An 18,087-nucleotide genomic window follows, 5' to 3' on the forward strand; every position below is an offset into this window, starting at 1 on the left:
CAACACATTAAATATTTTGTGGCTATGGTCTAATAACACTTGTGTTACAACAACATTATTGTATATGAGGATCAACACAAACTCTGCCATTTCAACAAAGTTGTAGACACACAGTTGCCCAATTGAAACTATTGTTAAATAGTGATTTTTTTCCTTGAATATATGCTAATTTTGATACATTAGTTTTGCATGAGTGACAAGTACAGGATATTATAGCAATTTCTGAAGGATAACATTTTCCCATTACTCTCTCACTTAATGCTACTAATTAAGTGGTTTTGCTTTTTCCTACTTTGAAAATAAGGATGTCAAGAAAAGGTTCTGAATTTCAAGCTTTCGCAGCAGTTCATTTTTTGTTGTTTAAAAATTTCATTTTTTATCTTTTGTTTTTTCACAGAATTCCAGTATCATTACCTATCATACAAGAAGCAAGATTCCAGAACCTTTTTTAAACACAAGAGTTTGAGATCCTTGAACAATGTGTGTCAGACAGACTACTAACGCAGAAACGCCATCACTAAAAGATAGAACAAAATAACAACAAGGAGGAAATTAAAAAAATAGAAAGGAAATAAGCAACCATAAAACACTGAATTATGTTACAACATCTTAGGTGAACGTTATAAATACACAAAAATTGTTAATAATAACTTGCTTCTATTTACAAATACTTTAACACTGATTGACTTACAAGTGTCCACTAACGTTGTTAACAGCACAATAGGTTTAATGCTTATCTTTTTAAGTTTCATTTGAAGTATAATGTCAAGTATAGTGGTCTGAGCACAAATCAATGACAAAAAAGAGCACAAATTTCTAACTGGATATGTTTGTCAGTCACTCTAATCCATAGAACTTTCTTACTCTCCAAATGCATATTCTATTGTTCATAGCAGCAGTCCAGGGTCAAAAACAAAATGCAATTTAAAAAAAAGAAAGAAAGATATTTGCACAATGGAGGGATCTCTAGAGAGTTTAATCAATTCTAGTAAACAAGACCACATGGCTAGTAGAACTATTTTCTCTCTTATATTGCAAATTATTGTATCCTCCATGGTGCTAAAACAAAGTTATGCATATCCCTGCTATAAGGGGCATAGTTGTAGAGATCTATAGAATACATAAAGCTCTGACACACAAAGTATTAGCATGTCTATTTAAAGTCATTAGGTCCTCTATAGCCTTTTCTTAGAGTTGGTGCTCTTTAGGGCTTTCAATTGCACCTCCTGCTTGCTTATAAGACTTCAGGTTCGCCAGAGGAATGTCTGTCACGTGGCTGCCATTGTTGAAATGGCCTTCATTGGAGCCATACTGCTTACGGTCACTGAACTGGTTCCTGTTGTTGTCTTCTTTCCAGGCTCTAGTCAGGGTGTGCCCATTCACTAGCTTGTCCTTCTTGACCCATTCTTTCTGGGGTGCAAAGGTTGAGAGAGGAGATTTAGGGTGTTGATATGGGCCCAAGCCAGGAGGCATCCAGCAATTATCAGAGTGACCCAAAACCAAACACTCTTGAGTGCACATCTCCGTAGCTTCAGCTAATCCTCGAGGACCCAGAGGACCATCTGCAAAGAACAACAGAAGAGAAAAAAAGGAAAGAAAACGGTTAGAATTTCCATTTGAAATTATCTTCTTAAAAGAAAAGTACATTGATTTAAGCAATCCAAAGACAATTATTCCCTATACTTCTAAGATGAACACAGAAGGAATCACAATCCTGTTTTTGAGGTAGGACTTTACCTATTTTCTTCCTTAAGTCCTAATTTGCATCCAGAAACATAGAAAAATTGAAGATAGGTAGGTAGTTCAGTTGATAAGTAGGTAGATAGATAGATGTCAATAGATATACCATAATGTATAATTTCCAGTCAACTGTGTTCATGGCATATATATTTTTCTGACTTATGTTGTAATAATTTTTAACAAAAGCTGCTATTTTTGAGAAATAACTAAAAGTAGGACAATTTTAATGTTTACAGTTGGATAATATGGTAATGATATAATTCCAATAAAACAGAGTACACAATACTACTTTGTGGGCATTAAATGCGTTTCTGGTGAGGCTTTACAAGGACATAGTGAGCAGGTGACTAGACATTGTATTATTAAAATAAATACTCTAAGTCATTATATAAAATATTCTTTTTCTTTTTCCGTACAAACACTTTTTTTCATATAAGAAATCAAATGGAGATGATTTTGTACCATTTAAAAGAATAAATTACCCAATTAAGCAATATTTTAACTACAGCATATTACTAAAAAAAAAATTGGTCAGCTGTAAACATTCTGAAATCCAAGTCCAAAAATAAGCTATTTGCATCCACAGACAGTGTTTCGCTCCTTCTATTAGCCCAAACTATTTTCCACATTCCAAAGAGTATAAAACTGGAGCTGAATTGCAAATTGTGTCATATGGAGTGTAACATTCAGGGGGGAAATGTCATATATATATATTACTCTTTTATTTTTCACATTAGCCGGCAATCTAGAACATACATATTAACCAGGATTTCAAAAATAAATTTTTTCGTATGTCTAATGAGAAAATCATCCCTTTACATACAACCATGCATACATAAAATAAAACACAATAAATACATATTCAAATGGTTAAGAAAAAGGTTGTTGCTTTTTTTTATTAACCCCCCCCCCCTTTGATTAAACAGTCAAGTGATTAGTGATAGCTTGGAAATTAAGAATTGATTTTATGAAGGAGGTTAAGTGGACAGGCAAAATGCCTGAGGTATAAAGGATTTTGAAAGCAGAGACCCATCAAAAGAAAAATGCAGAAGAAAACATGTCAGTAAGTTTGTATAGCAAACAATTAAAATAACTAAGCAATTGAAATGTAGGTCGTTGCTAAAACCTAACTTAGTACTACTAAATTTTGAAGTGCTAATAATTTTGGGCTTTTTATATTAACATCTATTTGTCTTAATAATATCCTGAGGTGGTAAACTCCACAGACTAATTATTTCTTGCATCTGCAAAAGTACCTGCTAAGATAGGCAACAATGATAGCAAAAGCTTGAACAAGAAATTGCAAGAAACATCAGAAGGGAAAGAATTCATGTGAAAACACTCTGGCTAAACTGCACTACTTTATACAAGCTCAAACTCAAGTCAGTTTTTTAATCTAAAAGAGAGAATATGCAAGGTTATTTTAAAAATAATCTTTATATTCTCCCCATCTCACCCATACTCTCATCTCCTCAAAAACAAATAGGTTTATTTTGCTTTAACACTTGCTCGTTACTTAAAACTATTTCTCTCATAAACTTCTGATGATAACTTACTTCTTATATTAATTAATTCAAGATTCTCTATGAGCCTTTCATTGTTTCTCACAATTAGATCACATTTTAAATTTCAAATTCATTCTCACTTTTCGGTTCACTTTGTTGTGCTTAGAACTCTTCACCCACAAAACTAACACATCTTTTTCAAGCCAATCTAGCTTCCCTTTCAATAAAATAACAGGCTTAGGATATGCTTCTTGTCTGGCCTGTTTTCATTTAATTACTGAATCGATCAAAGGTCAGCTTGTGTTCTACAGAGCACATACAAGTTTCCATAATTCTACCAACTCATGTCCCATATAAAACTTGCAGATTTCCACCTTCTTTGCTAACTGATGAATAACACATTTCCTGACTGAGTTGCCTCAACTCTGAACTTCATGCCTCTTTTTTTACTTTTATGGGGGATTTTATATATTCATGTCAATAACTCACTGCTGTCTAGTTGCATCTAACTCATAGTGACCTTTCCTTGAATTTTGCAGGTGGGTATCACTATAGAAGTAGTTTACCCAACCTTCCTTCTGAGGAGTAGCTGGTGGATTTGAACCACCAGCCTTCTGGTTAGCAGTCAAATGCCTTAGGCATACACCACCAGTCATTACAATAGAACTTGCTTATTTCACAAACATTACACTAAAAGCCTCAACAAAAATTCCTTTGCTTAACAATACTCTGTGACAAGGAGCTCTGGTGGTATAGTGCTAAGACACTTGACTGCTAACCAGAAGGCTGGTGGTTCAAACCCACCAGCCACTCCTCGGAAAGAAGGTTGGGCAAACTACTTCCACAGTGATACTGCCTCGGAAACCCAAGGAGGGGTCGCTATGAGTTGGGTCCGACTCAACAGGCACATAAGAACAACAACACCAACACTCTGTGACAGATAATGAATGAATTATTAAATTTTCTGTTAAATCTATTCCCTCCTTTTTAGATACCAGTGGAGATAAAGCAGATAATCAGTATTTTGATGTATAACTTATGCTGAGGCCTATAAGCCAATCCATAATCTTTACTTTTCCAGTCTCATTAATAAGTTTTTTTTTTAATTAATACATCCAAGGGAAAAACAATTGTTTATCAGCTACCTCAGAAATGCCAAGATAATTTGTTTGTTTGTTTGTTTTTCCTCATACTCATCAAATAAGAGAAAATATGCAAGGCTATTCATAGAAGAATCTTATCCAATATGCATTTCCATCTTCTTAATTTAATAAAAATGAGGTAATAACTGAGAATGATGTTCTTACATATATATCTATGAATATGTATGGAATTTAAATCTACAACACTGATTGATACATTTTAATAAATACAGTATATTTTCTTTTTTTTTCAGAACAAATACCTTTCTTTCTATAGATATTTACCGAGCATGTGCTATATGCTGGCACTGGGTATAAGACAAATGTCACCGCTACTCTCATGGACCTGTTTTTTGTCCTGGGAAACAATAGCCATAAGATGGTTGATGGGAGAAGAAGGTATAATTGAGAAGGACTAGAAAGCAGTTAACTGATTTTGAGAGCCTTGTCTCTTCAAAGGATTTGGGTGGTACAAATAGTTAATGCTCTAGCCTGCTAAACAAAAGTTTGGATATTAGAGTGCACCCAGAGCTTCCTTGAAAGAAAAGCCTGACAATCTACTTCTGAAAGATCAGCCATGGAAAATTCTATGGAGCACAGTTCTGCTCTGACACACATGGGGTTGCTAGGAGTGAAAATCAACTGGATAATAGCTGGTTTAGTTGTTGTCTTATTGCAAGGTAACACATAGACTTTGTCTATGTTATATCACTTCTTCCATTTCTTGAAATATCTTCTTACATATAAGTGACAATTTAAGGCATGCTTCTCATCGACAGAAATGAAACTGTTTGTCAGTTTGTTGTACCATGGTGGCCTACATGTTGCTATGATGCTGGAAGCTCTGCCACCCGCAGGGTCATCCATGGTAGACATGTTTCAGTTGAGCTTGTAGACTGAGACAAACTAAGAAGAAAGGCCTAGGGGTCTACTTCTGAAAATTAGGCAATGAAAGTTTATGAATCAAAACAGAATATTGTACCATATAATGCTGAACAATGAACCCCTTAGAGAGGAAAGTACTCAAGCACACAGTGGCTGCAACAATGAACTCAAGTGTATCAGTGATCACAAAGATGAAACAGTTTTCTTTCATTGGGTAGCCATGAGTCCGAGTGGGCTGCACGGCAACTAACAATAATAACACACAAAATTGTATCTTGCTAAAATGGGTTTCTTTCAGTAAAATAATACCACTTGCTCTGTGAAAATTGAACTTGTCATTAGCTCTTGTAATTAAATCTGAAAGATTTATTTTAAGTATATAATTAAATTTTAGAAGTTTTATAGTTTCTTGGATAAGGCTTTCAGACAGCTTATTTGCTGATAAATCGACAAAGTGAACAGCATTGTTGGAAAATATACTTTGCATTATGCTTTCATAAATTTTTATTTGAGGATATGATACTAAATAAGGGAAATTTTATTTTTGAAAAAAAAAAATGGGGGGGGGGAGGCAATTCCCAGTAGTTGCCTTAACACTAAATGGGAAAAAAAAAAAATAAGTTTTCTTTAGGGAAATAACAATGCTTCCAAATTTTCTTCCATAAAGGCAGTGCCATAAACTGGTAAGGGAGAAAAAAAAATTGTTTTGTGAGTAAGTATTGATTATTGAAGAGAGGACAGTCATTCTGCTGGTGCCCTAACACAAATTCTGCCCTTTGAAATGTTTACAACCTGATGCATGCTAACCATACACAAGTTCCTGACTTGATTTTCTCAATTTTTTTTGGTTTTTTTTTTTTTTTTGAGAATCATTGACTCAATTTTTTTTATGTTGTTGAAGAGGAGAAAAAAACTTCTCAAGGAGGCAGTCCAAGATGGCATCATACTCAGATGCCTCATAACATTCCTCTTACAGCAAAGACCTAAGAGAATAAGTGCATTTTATATAAATGACAATTTTGGAATGCTGGAGATGAGGCTGAAGATTGGATTGAGTGCAAAGAAGGACAGACTTTACAAAATTGGACATGAAGAATTACAGATTGCCAGAGCCCTGCCAGCCAAATTTATACAATACCACCATATCGCAACAGAAACAGCAATCCTAGTCAAAGTCCCCATAACCTGGTGAAGCCAAGCATTCATGACTCTGCACCCATGTCGAAAGCCAGGCAGGAGTGCTCCCTGCCCTGTGATGTTAAGTGCACTTATCTCTCCCACCACACCCATCCAATCCCCTGCACCAGAAGCCTGCAGACTTGTGGTGACATTTCATCTCACTCATCCATTCATCCCTTGCTCACAATCATAATCTGGTGGCACTCACCACCTCCCCACCCGCTGAACTGGTGGTCCATGGACCAATGGTGTCACTCTTTCACTCAGCTTCTTATACCAGCAACCCACACATGTGCAATGCCCACCTTTCCATCTAGCCACTGGTGCTGGGGACCTACAAGACCTAAAAGTGGTGCTCACTCTTACACCCAGCTGCTTACACCATGGATTGGCAGCACCTATTGCACTGCCCACTCAGTGGTACCAGGAGTCCATGAACCAAAGTCATCTGCTCCTATGTCCAGTCACCCACACCAGGAGCCTACAGATCAGTTGCACATCCTACTCCCTTCAGAAACCTGAGCCTGGGGGGCAGTCACCAGAGGCAAGCTCTCCCTTGTGTTATGCTCTAGCATATAGTGGCACACTTCCTACCAGGCATCCTTAGACTGGTGGCATCCTCACTGCCTTCCCCCTGCATCATCTCCCCCTTGCAAAAAGATACTTGTGCCCACTTTGATCACCCCTGCACAACACTCTCTACCCAGTAACATTGGTAAGGGTTTCCATACCAATCACCCTGTGACTGATGGCCCAGGCAACCTTGCCTCAACCACTCAGGAACCAGTAATGTATACACACAGCCCAACTCAGCAACCAACGCGAATTCTCCATGCGCTGACACCCAATAGACTGGGTGGAGAAAACATCACTTCACCAGCAATGCCAGCTATATCCTCAGTCACCAGGAAGACCAGAGACCTGCACTCAAACACACAATCACTGCTCTATCTATCTGGAGACAGTTGGTGAAAGCTCCAGTGCAGAAAGACTAGTGACCAGAGTAGTCTCCATGTCCCACCTACTTGGCTATATCAAAACAAAACAAAAAATTAGGACACAGTAAAGAAACATACAGTAAATAAATAAGCATTATAACATCTAAATGCCTCAGAGACAACAGAGAACTTCAACATAAAGAAGCCAGATGAGAGGGCATCAGCAAGTGACCAAAATAAAGAAACATAAACCCTTCCAGAGGAAGAAATTGTAATGGAACTTCCTGATAAGGAATTCTAAAGTGTAGTATATAGTGTTATCCAAGAGATCAGGGAAAACAAACAAAACCAAGGAAAACAGATAAAAGCAAGGAAAATACAGATAAAGCAATAGAAGAATTCAGGAAACAATACAGGAACAAATGACAAAATAAACAGACAATTAAACCATACAAAAAAAGCAACTAGAAATCTAAATGATAACAATAACATTTTAGAAAAGGTAACTTAACAGAAGGACTTGACCACATAGACATAGTACAGGACACTTCATCCAGTAGCATCAAAGTATGCATTCTTTTCCAACACATATGGATTATTTTCCAGAATAGACCACATTTTAGGCTACAAAGTAAGTCTCAATAAAATGCAGAACATAAAATTAATACAAAGCATTGTCTGCATTGACCCATGTCAATTTAGTTTTGAGTATTTCACTGTTCATAAATTATATTTCATATTTCACTGTATCTAAATTTTATTTAAAAAAAAACTATTAAAAAGTACAAAGCATTTTCTCTGATTACAGCACTATGAAAGCAGAAATCAATAACAGGAAGAGCAAGGAAAAAATATCAAATATAGAGAAACCAAATAACACCTTGTTTAAAAACACTGGGTAATAGATGAAATCAAACATTTCTAGATTCAAACAAGAATGAAAACACAACATACCAAAATGTTTGGGACACGACTAAAGCAGTACTCAAAGGTCAATTTATAACAATAAACACACATACTGAAAAACAAGAAAAGGGAAAAATAAAAGCATTAACTCTACAACTTGGCCAAGTAAAAGAGAGTAGTAAAAGAGCCCACATTGACCAGAAGAAATGGAATAATAAAGATTAGAGCAGAAATAAATGAAAGAACATAAATCAATAGAAAGAATTAACAAGACAATAGGTGGTTCTTTGGAATGATTGATAAAGTTGACAAATCAGTCACCCAACTTATAAAACAAAAGCAGAAGCAATACCACAAATGAGGAATAAGATAAGTGGTATTACAACAAAACCAACTGAAATGGAAAGATCATAACAGAATACTATGAAAATTATACTCCAACAAATTTGAAACCTAGAGGAAATGTACAAATTTCTAGATACACACTCCCTACTTAAACTAACACAAACTGCACTACAAAAACTGCACAGACCTAAAACAAAAGAGGTAATATAGCAAATAATTTAAGAAAAAAAAAAAAAAAGCCTCACAACAACAACAAAAAGCCCTGGCCCAGATGTCATCTTTGCAGAATCCTACCAAATATTCAGAGAAGAGCTTAAACCAATATTTATCAAATTTTTCATAGCAATAGAAATCAACAACATACCACCCCCTGCAAAAAAAAAAAAAAAAGAATCAAATGTTATGACCAAGTGGGATTCTTACTAGGTATACAAGGATGGTTCAACATTACAAAATAAATCAATGAAATCCTCTACATAAATTAAACAAAAGAAAGGAATCACATGATCATCTCAATTGATGCAGAAAGGTTATTTGATAAAGCATAATATCCATTCCTGATAAAAACTCTCAGCAAAACAGGAATAGAAGGAAAATTACTCAACATAATAAATGGCATTTATACAAAATCAACAGCCAACATTATTCTCAACAGAGAAAGACTGAAAGCATTCCCACTGAGAATGGGAACTAAACAAGGATGCCCTTTACCATCACTCTTGTTCAACATTTTACTGGAAATCCTAGCTAGAACAATAAAGCAAGAAAAGTAAATAAGGACATTCAAATTGGTAAGTAAGAAGTAAAACATCCCTATTCACAGATGATATGACCCTGTACATAGAAAATCCCAGAGTCCACAAGAAAGCTATTGAAACTAATAGAAAAATTCAGCAAAGTAGCAGGATCAAACATAGAAACATCAGTTGGATTCCTGTACACCAAGAAAAAGAACTTCAAAAAGGAAAACAATACCATTTAAACAGCCCCCTAAAAGATAGAATATTTAGGAATAAATTTAACCAGGAACGTAAAAGACTTATACAAGGAAAACTGTAAGACACTACTGAAGAAATCAAAAGACCTCTTTTATATAAAAATGGAAATATATGCCATGCTCATGGATAGGAAGAATTAATGCTATGAAAATGTCAATACTACACAAAGTGAGCTAAAGATATAATTCAATTCCAACCCAAATTCCAACAGCATTCTTTAACAAGATGGAAAACCTAATCACCAATGTTTCATGGAAAATAAGATTGACTCAGATAAGTAAAGCATTACTGAAGAAGAAGAACAAAGTAGGAGGTCTCATATCTACTGACTTCCATATCTATTATACAGTTAGGACAGTCAAAACATCATAGTACTGGTACAAAAGGCACAAAGGTCAATGGAACAGAATTGAGGATATGCACATAAATTCATCCACTAATGGACATGTAGTTTTTGGCAAAAGGCTAAAGACTATTAGATGGAGAAGAGACAATCTCTTTAATAAATGATGCTGGCAAATTGGACATCTATCATAGAAAAATGAAACAGTTTCCAAACCTCACACCATACCCAAAACTAACTCAAAATCAATCAAACACCTAAATATAAAACCTACAATTGTAAAATCATGGATGAAAAAATAGAGACAATAATAGTGACCCTAATATATGGCATCGATAGAATACGAAGCATAATAAAATGTGCACAAATAGTAGACGATAAACTAGATAATGAGAAGTCCTAAACATTAAATATCTATGTTCATCAAAAGACCTCTCAAAAGTAGTAAAAAGAGAAGTTACAGACTGGGAAAAAATTTTGGCTATGACATATCCAACAAGAGTCTAAACTTTAAACTTATAGAAAATTTCAGCACCTTAAAAATAAAAATATAAACAATACATTTAAACATGGTAAAAGGATACGAACAGACAGTTCACCAAAGAAGACACTTAGGCTGCTAAAACCAAACACATGAAGACATACTTATGATGACTAACCATTAGAGAGATGCAAATAAAAACTATAGTGAAATACATGTTCATGCCTACAAAATAGTACTGATCAAAAACAGAAAACATTAAATGTTAGTTAGGCTGCAAGGAGACTGGAACTTTTGTACACTTCTGGTGGGAATGTAAAATGGTGCAAATACTATGGAAAAACATATGAACTTCCTTAAAAATGTAAAAATAGAAATACTGTGTGATCCAGCAACCCCAATCCTAGGTATATACCCTAAAGAAACGAGAGCTGCCAAAAATAGATATATTCACAACCATGTTCACTGCAGCATTATTCACAATAGCAAAAAAGATGGAAAAAACTTAAGTGCCCATCAATGGATGAATGGATAAATAAATTGTGCTATATACACACAAAGGAGCTCTGGTAGCATAGTGCCTAAGGCATTTGACTGCTAACCAGAAGGCTGGCGGTTCAAACCCACCAGCCACTCCTCGGAAGGAAGGTTGGGCGTTCCTACTTCCGTAGTGATACTGCCTCGGAAACCCAAGGAGGGGTCGCTATGAGTCGGGGCCGACTCGATGGCAAATAACAACAACAACAACATATACACACAATGTTTCAGGGCTATTCATAAAATGTCCCAGTAATATATCAGTGTTTCACTGCTATTCATAAGGTTTTCAGTGGCCAATTCTTTGAGAAGTGGATAGTCCCTACCTTCTTCTGAGTCTATCTTAATCTGGAAGCTCCACCAAAACCTTTCCACCGTGGACGACCCTGCTTACATTTGATATACCAGTGACAGAGCCTCCAGCCTCACAGCAAAACACAAGCCACCACAATAAGACAAACTAACAGGTGAGTGGGCAGTATTTCCTTCTGTTGTACATACGGTTGCTGAGTCAGAGCCAACTCAATGGCACCTAACAGCAAAAATATAAACACACAATAGAACACTGGCAACAATAAAGAATCAAAACAGATCTAAAAAACATCTCACAGCATGAATGAATTTGTAGGACATTATGCTGAGTGAAATAAGTCAATCATTAAAGGAAAAACATTGTATAAAACCACAGTTATTAAAAAAACAAAAACAAAAAAGGTTTACATACATAGGCAAAAAAAAAAAAATGAGTGGTGGTAGAGATGGGAGGGGAGAAAATTACTAACTAGATAGAAGACGTACTTTAATAATGGTGATGGGAAAGGCAATATTCAATATAGGAGACATCAGTACAAGGCAAAAGAAGACACTGAGAGGACCATAAAAATAAAGGGCAAATACAGTAACTACTATAACATAGACAATCATTCAATAACAGTATTAACAAACAACAATTTACAAATGGATACATAGTAGATTGGTATGCTAAAGAGATGTGGAAGGGCTTAAGAAATCACATTCACCTGCAAATATTAATTTGGTTGTGAATATTTCTTCACACTTAATTGTAGGTGCTGCATATATATTAATATAGACAATAGAGTACATAAGGGGCACAGTCACAAAACTTCTCAAACACAACCAAACACTTCCCAGGATAAAATTCCTAAGCTCAAATGTGAAGGACTAGTCTCGGGGAACATCTACATCAATTGGCACACCAAAGTCATAAAGACAATGTTTTGTTTCCTATTTGGTGACTAGTATCTAGGGTCTTAAAACCTTGTAAGTGGCCATTGAAGAAACTGCTATTGTTCTCTTCCTGTCCAGAGCAAACAAGATTTCAGAAAACCAAAGATTCAAGGGAGCAATTAGTCCCAAGGGCTAATGGACCACATGAACCACAGCCTACAGTACCTGAAGACCAGAGAACTAGATGATGCCTGGCTATCACTACTGATCACTTAGATAGGGGCAAAAGAAAGTGCTGGACAGAATGGGAAGTACAACAAAACTCAAATTCTTTAAAAAAAAAAAAAAAAAACCCTATGCTAAGAGGACTGATAGAGACTGGAGGAACCCCTGACACTGTTGTCCTAAAATACCCTTTCAATTTGGAACTGAAGCCACTCTTAGAAGTCATCTTTCAGTCAAATAGTACACTGGCCTACAAGATAAACAATAACATTCCAGAGGCACATATTCCTCAGAACAACTAATTTTATGAGATCCGAAGGATAACATTTGCCCAAAAGCAAAGATGAGAAGGTAGGAAGTAGTAGAATAGCTGTATGAAAGAAAATGGGGAGCCAGGGCGGAAATGGAGAAAGTGCTGACACATCTTAGGGGATGTAGCCAATGTCACTGAATATTTCATGCACAAACTATTAAATGGAAACTAATTTGCTCAGTAAAATTTCATCTAAAGTAAAAATAAGTGTAATAAAAAAATCTTAAGAAAATATTAATAATGACATTTTCCAAAATAAGGTTGAAAATGATCTATGATTCTCTATCAAATACATACCATTAAAAATTTTGACTTCCAGTAAGATGGTGGAATAGGCAGACAAGCTACACAGACCCTCTTCAACAAAGAAAAGAGAAACCAATTGAAATACAGAAGATAATCCTGGAGGCCTGAGCTTTGAAAGGAAGTATACAGAAGTGTATTAGATATCAACTAGTGGAAAAACCTGAACACAAACAGTGAGTATGGAGATGGCCTGAGCAGTGGACTGCCAGCTACTCTGATGGGACCAATAGCCTGAATATTTCCAAGTGGTGTTGGGACCTGAGAATTGACCTAAAGATCAGCCCTGGTCTCCAAGGGCTGCAGGGACGACTGCACTGGAGGCCTAGGACTAAGAAGGGAAACAGCAAGGAGGGAGACAACCTGAGCTGTAGACTTTCAGCTGTCCGGAGAGCACAGCCATTTTGAATGTTTACAAGCAGTGGCCATTTTGGATTTTAAAGTAACCAGCATTCTCATTCGGATTCCAGGGACCTGAGAATAGGCTCTATTTGCCAATGACAACAGGGACATAAGGAAGGGTGACAATGGGAAAGGAGACAGGTGGTGAGTGTATAAGTGTTGCCATCTAGTGAATAGAGGAGCACAGCACAGTACCCTGCTTACATAGGTAACATACAAAGAAAACAAAAATCATGGGCAAGTCACTCCAACATAAAATCACCAATTAAATATAAACACAAAAATGTCACAATGCCTCGGAGACAATGCCTCAGGAACAATAGAGCTTCTTTGCGCACAAAGAAGCAAGATAAAGCAGGAGAAAGAAGAGACCAAGATATAGACCCTAAACACATCCCCGAGGAAGGTGCAGCAGTGGAAAACCCTCATAAGGAATTTGAAAGAATTACATTTAGGAACTTTCAATTAATTGAGAGACAAATTAAGGAAAACACAGACAAAATTGAGGAAAACACAGAGAAGACCCTAGAACAATTTCAAAAGATAACATAAGAATAAAATGACAAAACAAATGAAAAATTAGAAATGATACAAAATCCACAGACAGAAATTCAGAAGATTAATATTAAATTTTCAGATAGGTAATACATTGAATGGGCAAAGGAGAAGAACTGAATCAATGGAAGATAAAATTAGTGAGATTGAAGGAAAATACCTCAATACTTCTTTGGAAAGGGATCAATCAGAAAAAAAGATCAAAACAAAATGAAGAAAGCTTAAGGTTCATGTGGGATACCATCAAAAGGAATAACCTGCTTGCAATTGGAATTACAGAACAGGAAGAGAAAAATAAAACCACAGAAAAAATTGTCAAAGATTTATTGGAAGAGAATTTTCCTGGTATGATGAGAGATGAGACTATATCCATTCAAGAAGTCCAATGAACCCCAAACAGAATAGACCCCAAAAGTAATTCACCAAAACATATCATCATCAAAAATCACCAAAACAAAAGACAAAGAAAGAATCCTGAAAGCAGCACAGGAAAAATGAAAAGTTACGTACAAGGGGCAACCAATAAGACTAAACTTGGATTTCTTGGCAGAAACCATGCAGGCAAGAAGACAATGGGATGGTATATATAAAACCCTGAAAGAGAAAATTTTCCAACCAAGAATTATAACCCAACAAAATTATCCCTCAAATATGAGGGTGAAATTTCCAGATAAGCAGAAATTAAGTGAATTTGTTAAAACCAGACCACCTTATAAGAGATGCTAAATGGAGTCCTTTGGACAGAGAACCAACAACAACAAACAACAACTGACCATTAACACACATGATGACATAACTCAGAAACTAAACCAGTTATAGAAGTATCCAAAGTAAATAAGCCTACAAGATTGGAAATGTAATCAGAGACATCAAATGACAAATGAGGAGAACTACAAACCAAAAAGAAGGAAAAAATTGTATAGTTACAGAACTTCTAAATGGTAGGGAAGTCAAGACGACTGCAAGATAGAACAGATTGTTCTAAACTTGGGAAGAAAATTTTAAATCACAGAGTAACCTCAAAGAAAAATGGTAAGCCTTCACATCAAAATAGAAAGGAAGATAAGCACAAATATTTAGCAAATACTAAAACAATAGCAATGAAGGAAGTGATAACATGATTCATAAACAAAATGAGCTCCACACAGAAAATTTTATGGAAAAAAGAAATTAACACCACGAAAAAGCAAAATGACAGCAACAAAGTCATACTTGTCGATAATTACATATCTGACAAGTGACTTATCTCTAAAATTTATAGAAAACTCCCAGTACCTCAACAACAAAAAGATTAACAATCCATTTATAAAATGGGCAGAAAACATGAATAGACACTTCACCAAAGAGGGTATTCAGGCAGCCAGCAAACACATGAAGAAATGCTCATGATCATTAGTCATCAGAGAGATGTAAATCAAAACAACATTGAGATACTATCTCACCCCGCACTAAGGTCAAAGTTCAACAAGCCAGAGAATAGCAAATGCTGGCAAGGATGTGGAGAGATTCGGACTCTCATACACTGCTAGTGGGCTGTAAAATGATACAACCACTGTGGAAAACAGTATGACAGTTCCTTAAAAAGTTGGAATTAGAAATACCACTTGACCTGGCAATCCCACTACTAGGTATATAGCCTAAAGAAGTTAGAGCCAGGACAAGAATAGATATTTGCACACCCATGTTCATCACAGCACTATTTACAATAGCCAAAAGATGGAAACAACCTAGGTACCCATCAGCAAAAGAATGAATAACCAAACTATGAGGCATACATACAATGGAATACTATGCAACACAATACTAAAGAATATTATAGACTCTGCAAAACATTGCATAACATGGATGAACTTGGAGGACATTATGCTGAGTGAAATAAGTCAGTCACCAAAGGATAAATATTGTATTAGTCCATTATTGTAAAAAGTTAAGGAAAGGTTTATATATGGAAGGAAACTTTCTTTGTTGGTTACCAGGGTTGGTAGGGGAGGGGAGGGAACACTGCCAAAAAAAAAAAAAAATGCATTGACCCATGTCATTTTAGTTTTGTGTATTTCACTGTACATAAATTGTATCTCAATAAAATGCATTTTTTAAAAAATTTCAGGAAATTTTTGTTAATACTACTAAAATCATATTCACTAAAATATCTTTGACATAGAATTATTTTCAAAGTTATTAAAATAAAGAACTGTCTTAATTGATGAATAATTATATATATTTTTCATTCATTCATTCTCTCAACAAATATTTATTGAACATCTAATATATTTCACATACTGTTGTGCTGGATCTTTAGTAAATGTCTGAGTACATATTTCATATATATGTGTGAGTGTGTTTTTCCTCTTCCCTGTTCCTGTAACTTTTTCAAAAATTAATTGCTAGTGCTCTGTTTATGCTACATCATGCAATATGTGTTTGGAATCCTAATCAGGATTACAATTTGTTTATAAACACTTTCCATAATCTCATCACTAAATAAATTTAGCTTCCTTTCTCTTAAAAAATAATTAAAATCCCTCCCCCCAAAAAATTGTAATACTGAAACACTGATGGATTTAAAAAAACATATATATAATTTGTTTTCTTTCACATTCTGCAATCTATGAATTCAGTTATTCGGTCTTAGTTTTGAATGTATAAGGACACAAGTGGTGATAAAACTGTACAAGCCATCTGTCTCTGCATTTCAGTGTTTTGAAAGCAAGAACAAAAACCACAAAACAAAAAGCTTCTTAAAAATTGTCTCAGTTATTATTTATATCAAGTCTCAATGTAATCCCTTCCCCACATTTCCACAACTCAGTTTCTCACTCCTAAGCAAATAAAATACTTTTCCTGTGGTCTAGGTATTAACAGCTGTCATAGAGCTGCCTGAATTGTTTACTTTTAAATCCAGTCTAATGGAACCCCAGGAAGACTTAAGTGATAGAATAATTGACTGGATCTTGATCTCATTGTATTGTATCAGGAAGTTGAAGGGGTACTTCATTAATTAATTCACTGCTTTGATTAACAAAGAACCCTGATAGTACAGTGGTTAAAGCTTTTGTCTGCTAAACAAAAGGCCAATGGTTCAAACTCTTCAGCTGCTCAGGAGGAAAAAAGATATGGCAGGCTATGGCAGTCTGTTTACTCTGCAAAGTTTCACAGTGTTGGAAACCCTACATTGCAGTTCTAGTCTGTCCTGTAGGGTCACTATGAGTTGGAATCTACTAGATGGAAATGTATTTGGGTTTAGATTGGGTAATTAACAAGTAGCATCTGGCCTGTTGACCAGCTGCTTTTCAACCTATTTGAAAACCTTTAATTCAAAATCTAAATATCTGCACTTAAAAAGGGGAAAAAAAAAAATCATGATACCTTACAATTTCTAGATAGATTTCGTAGTGTATTAAGTTTTGGTCTTCCATATGAATGAATTTTCCTTAGATTTTTACTGTTGAGTAAAATAAGACTAAATGTTCCACCAAAATTAAATTGCAAAATAAATAATTTATATCATTTTGTATGAAGCTTATATCTAGCTCAGTTTTTGTTGCTGTTTTTGGTTTGTTTAAGTTTTGTTAAAGAAAATTTCTTCTATCTGATTATCATGTTATATTGGCCCTTTTGTGGAAAGAACATGTATTACCACTTTCAAGAAAAATATTACATTGTAAATTCCAATTTTGCTGTATTTACCCAAGACTTTACACTAACATGACAGTGTAATATGCAAAGAACTGCGCATCACTAAACACCTTAAAAGGAAAATGATTTCACTGATTTGGATTTGCTGAAGTGGTTTCTCTGATATTTAGGTATAGTGATAAAATTCCTCACTTTTTAAAGAAATTTCCATTTTATGGAGATGTTTACTCTATAATCCTTCCTTGTCTTCACTATTATTAATATATGGAAAAAAAATATTAATTTTCATACTTGCCCCTTGCTTTAATTCATCTTCCTACAATATCATTTTAGAAAATTGATATTCTCTCCCACTATTTTAGTTCTGGAAGAGAATAATGCAATAAAATTTAGTATTTTTATCTACCTCATTTTAATCCTCAGATTCTTTCTAGCCACCAGCTTCTGAGACAATGTGTGAAAGCAT

The 18,087-nt window shown here is 35.2% G+C and overlaps 1 protein-coding gene across 1 annotated transcript in view; it reads right to left on the reverse strand.

The window, feature by feature from the left end:
• Positions 1–1,188: 1,188 nt before the first annotated feature.
• The window catches only part of PCDH9 (protocadherin 9), a 1,343,918-nt gene continuing 1,327,019 nt past the window's right edge, over positions 1,189–18,087 (reverse strand). The window contains exon 4 of the mRNA XM_007948839.1: positions 1,189–1,562. Coding sequence (XP_007947030.1) covers positions 1,189–1,562 — 374 coding nt within the window. The remainder of the gene's footprint in view (positions 1,563–18,087) is intronic.

This window comes from Orycteropus afer, unplaced genomic scaffold, assembly GCF_000298275.1.
Source record: "Orycteropus afer afer isolate SDZICR_OR568_19922 unplaced genomic scaffold, OryAfe1.0 scaffold00228, whole genome shotgun sequence".
NCBI lineage: Eukaryota > Metazoa > Chordata > Mammalia > Tubulidentata > Orycteropodidae > Orycteropus > Orycteropus afer.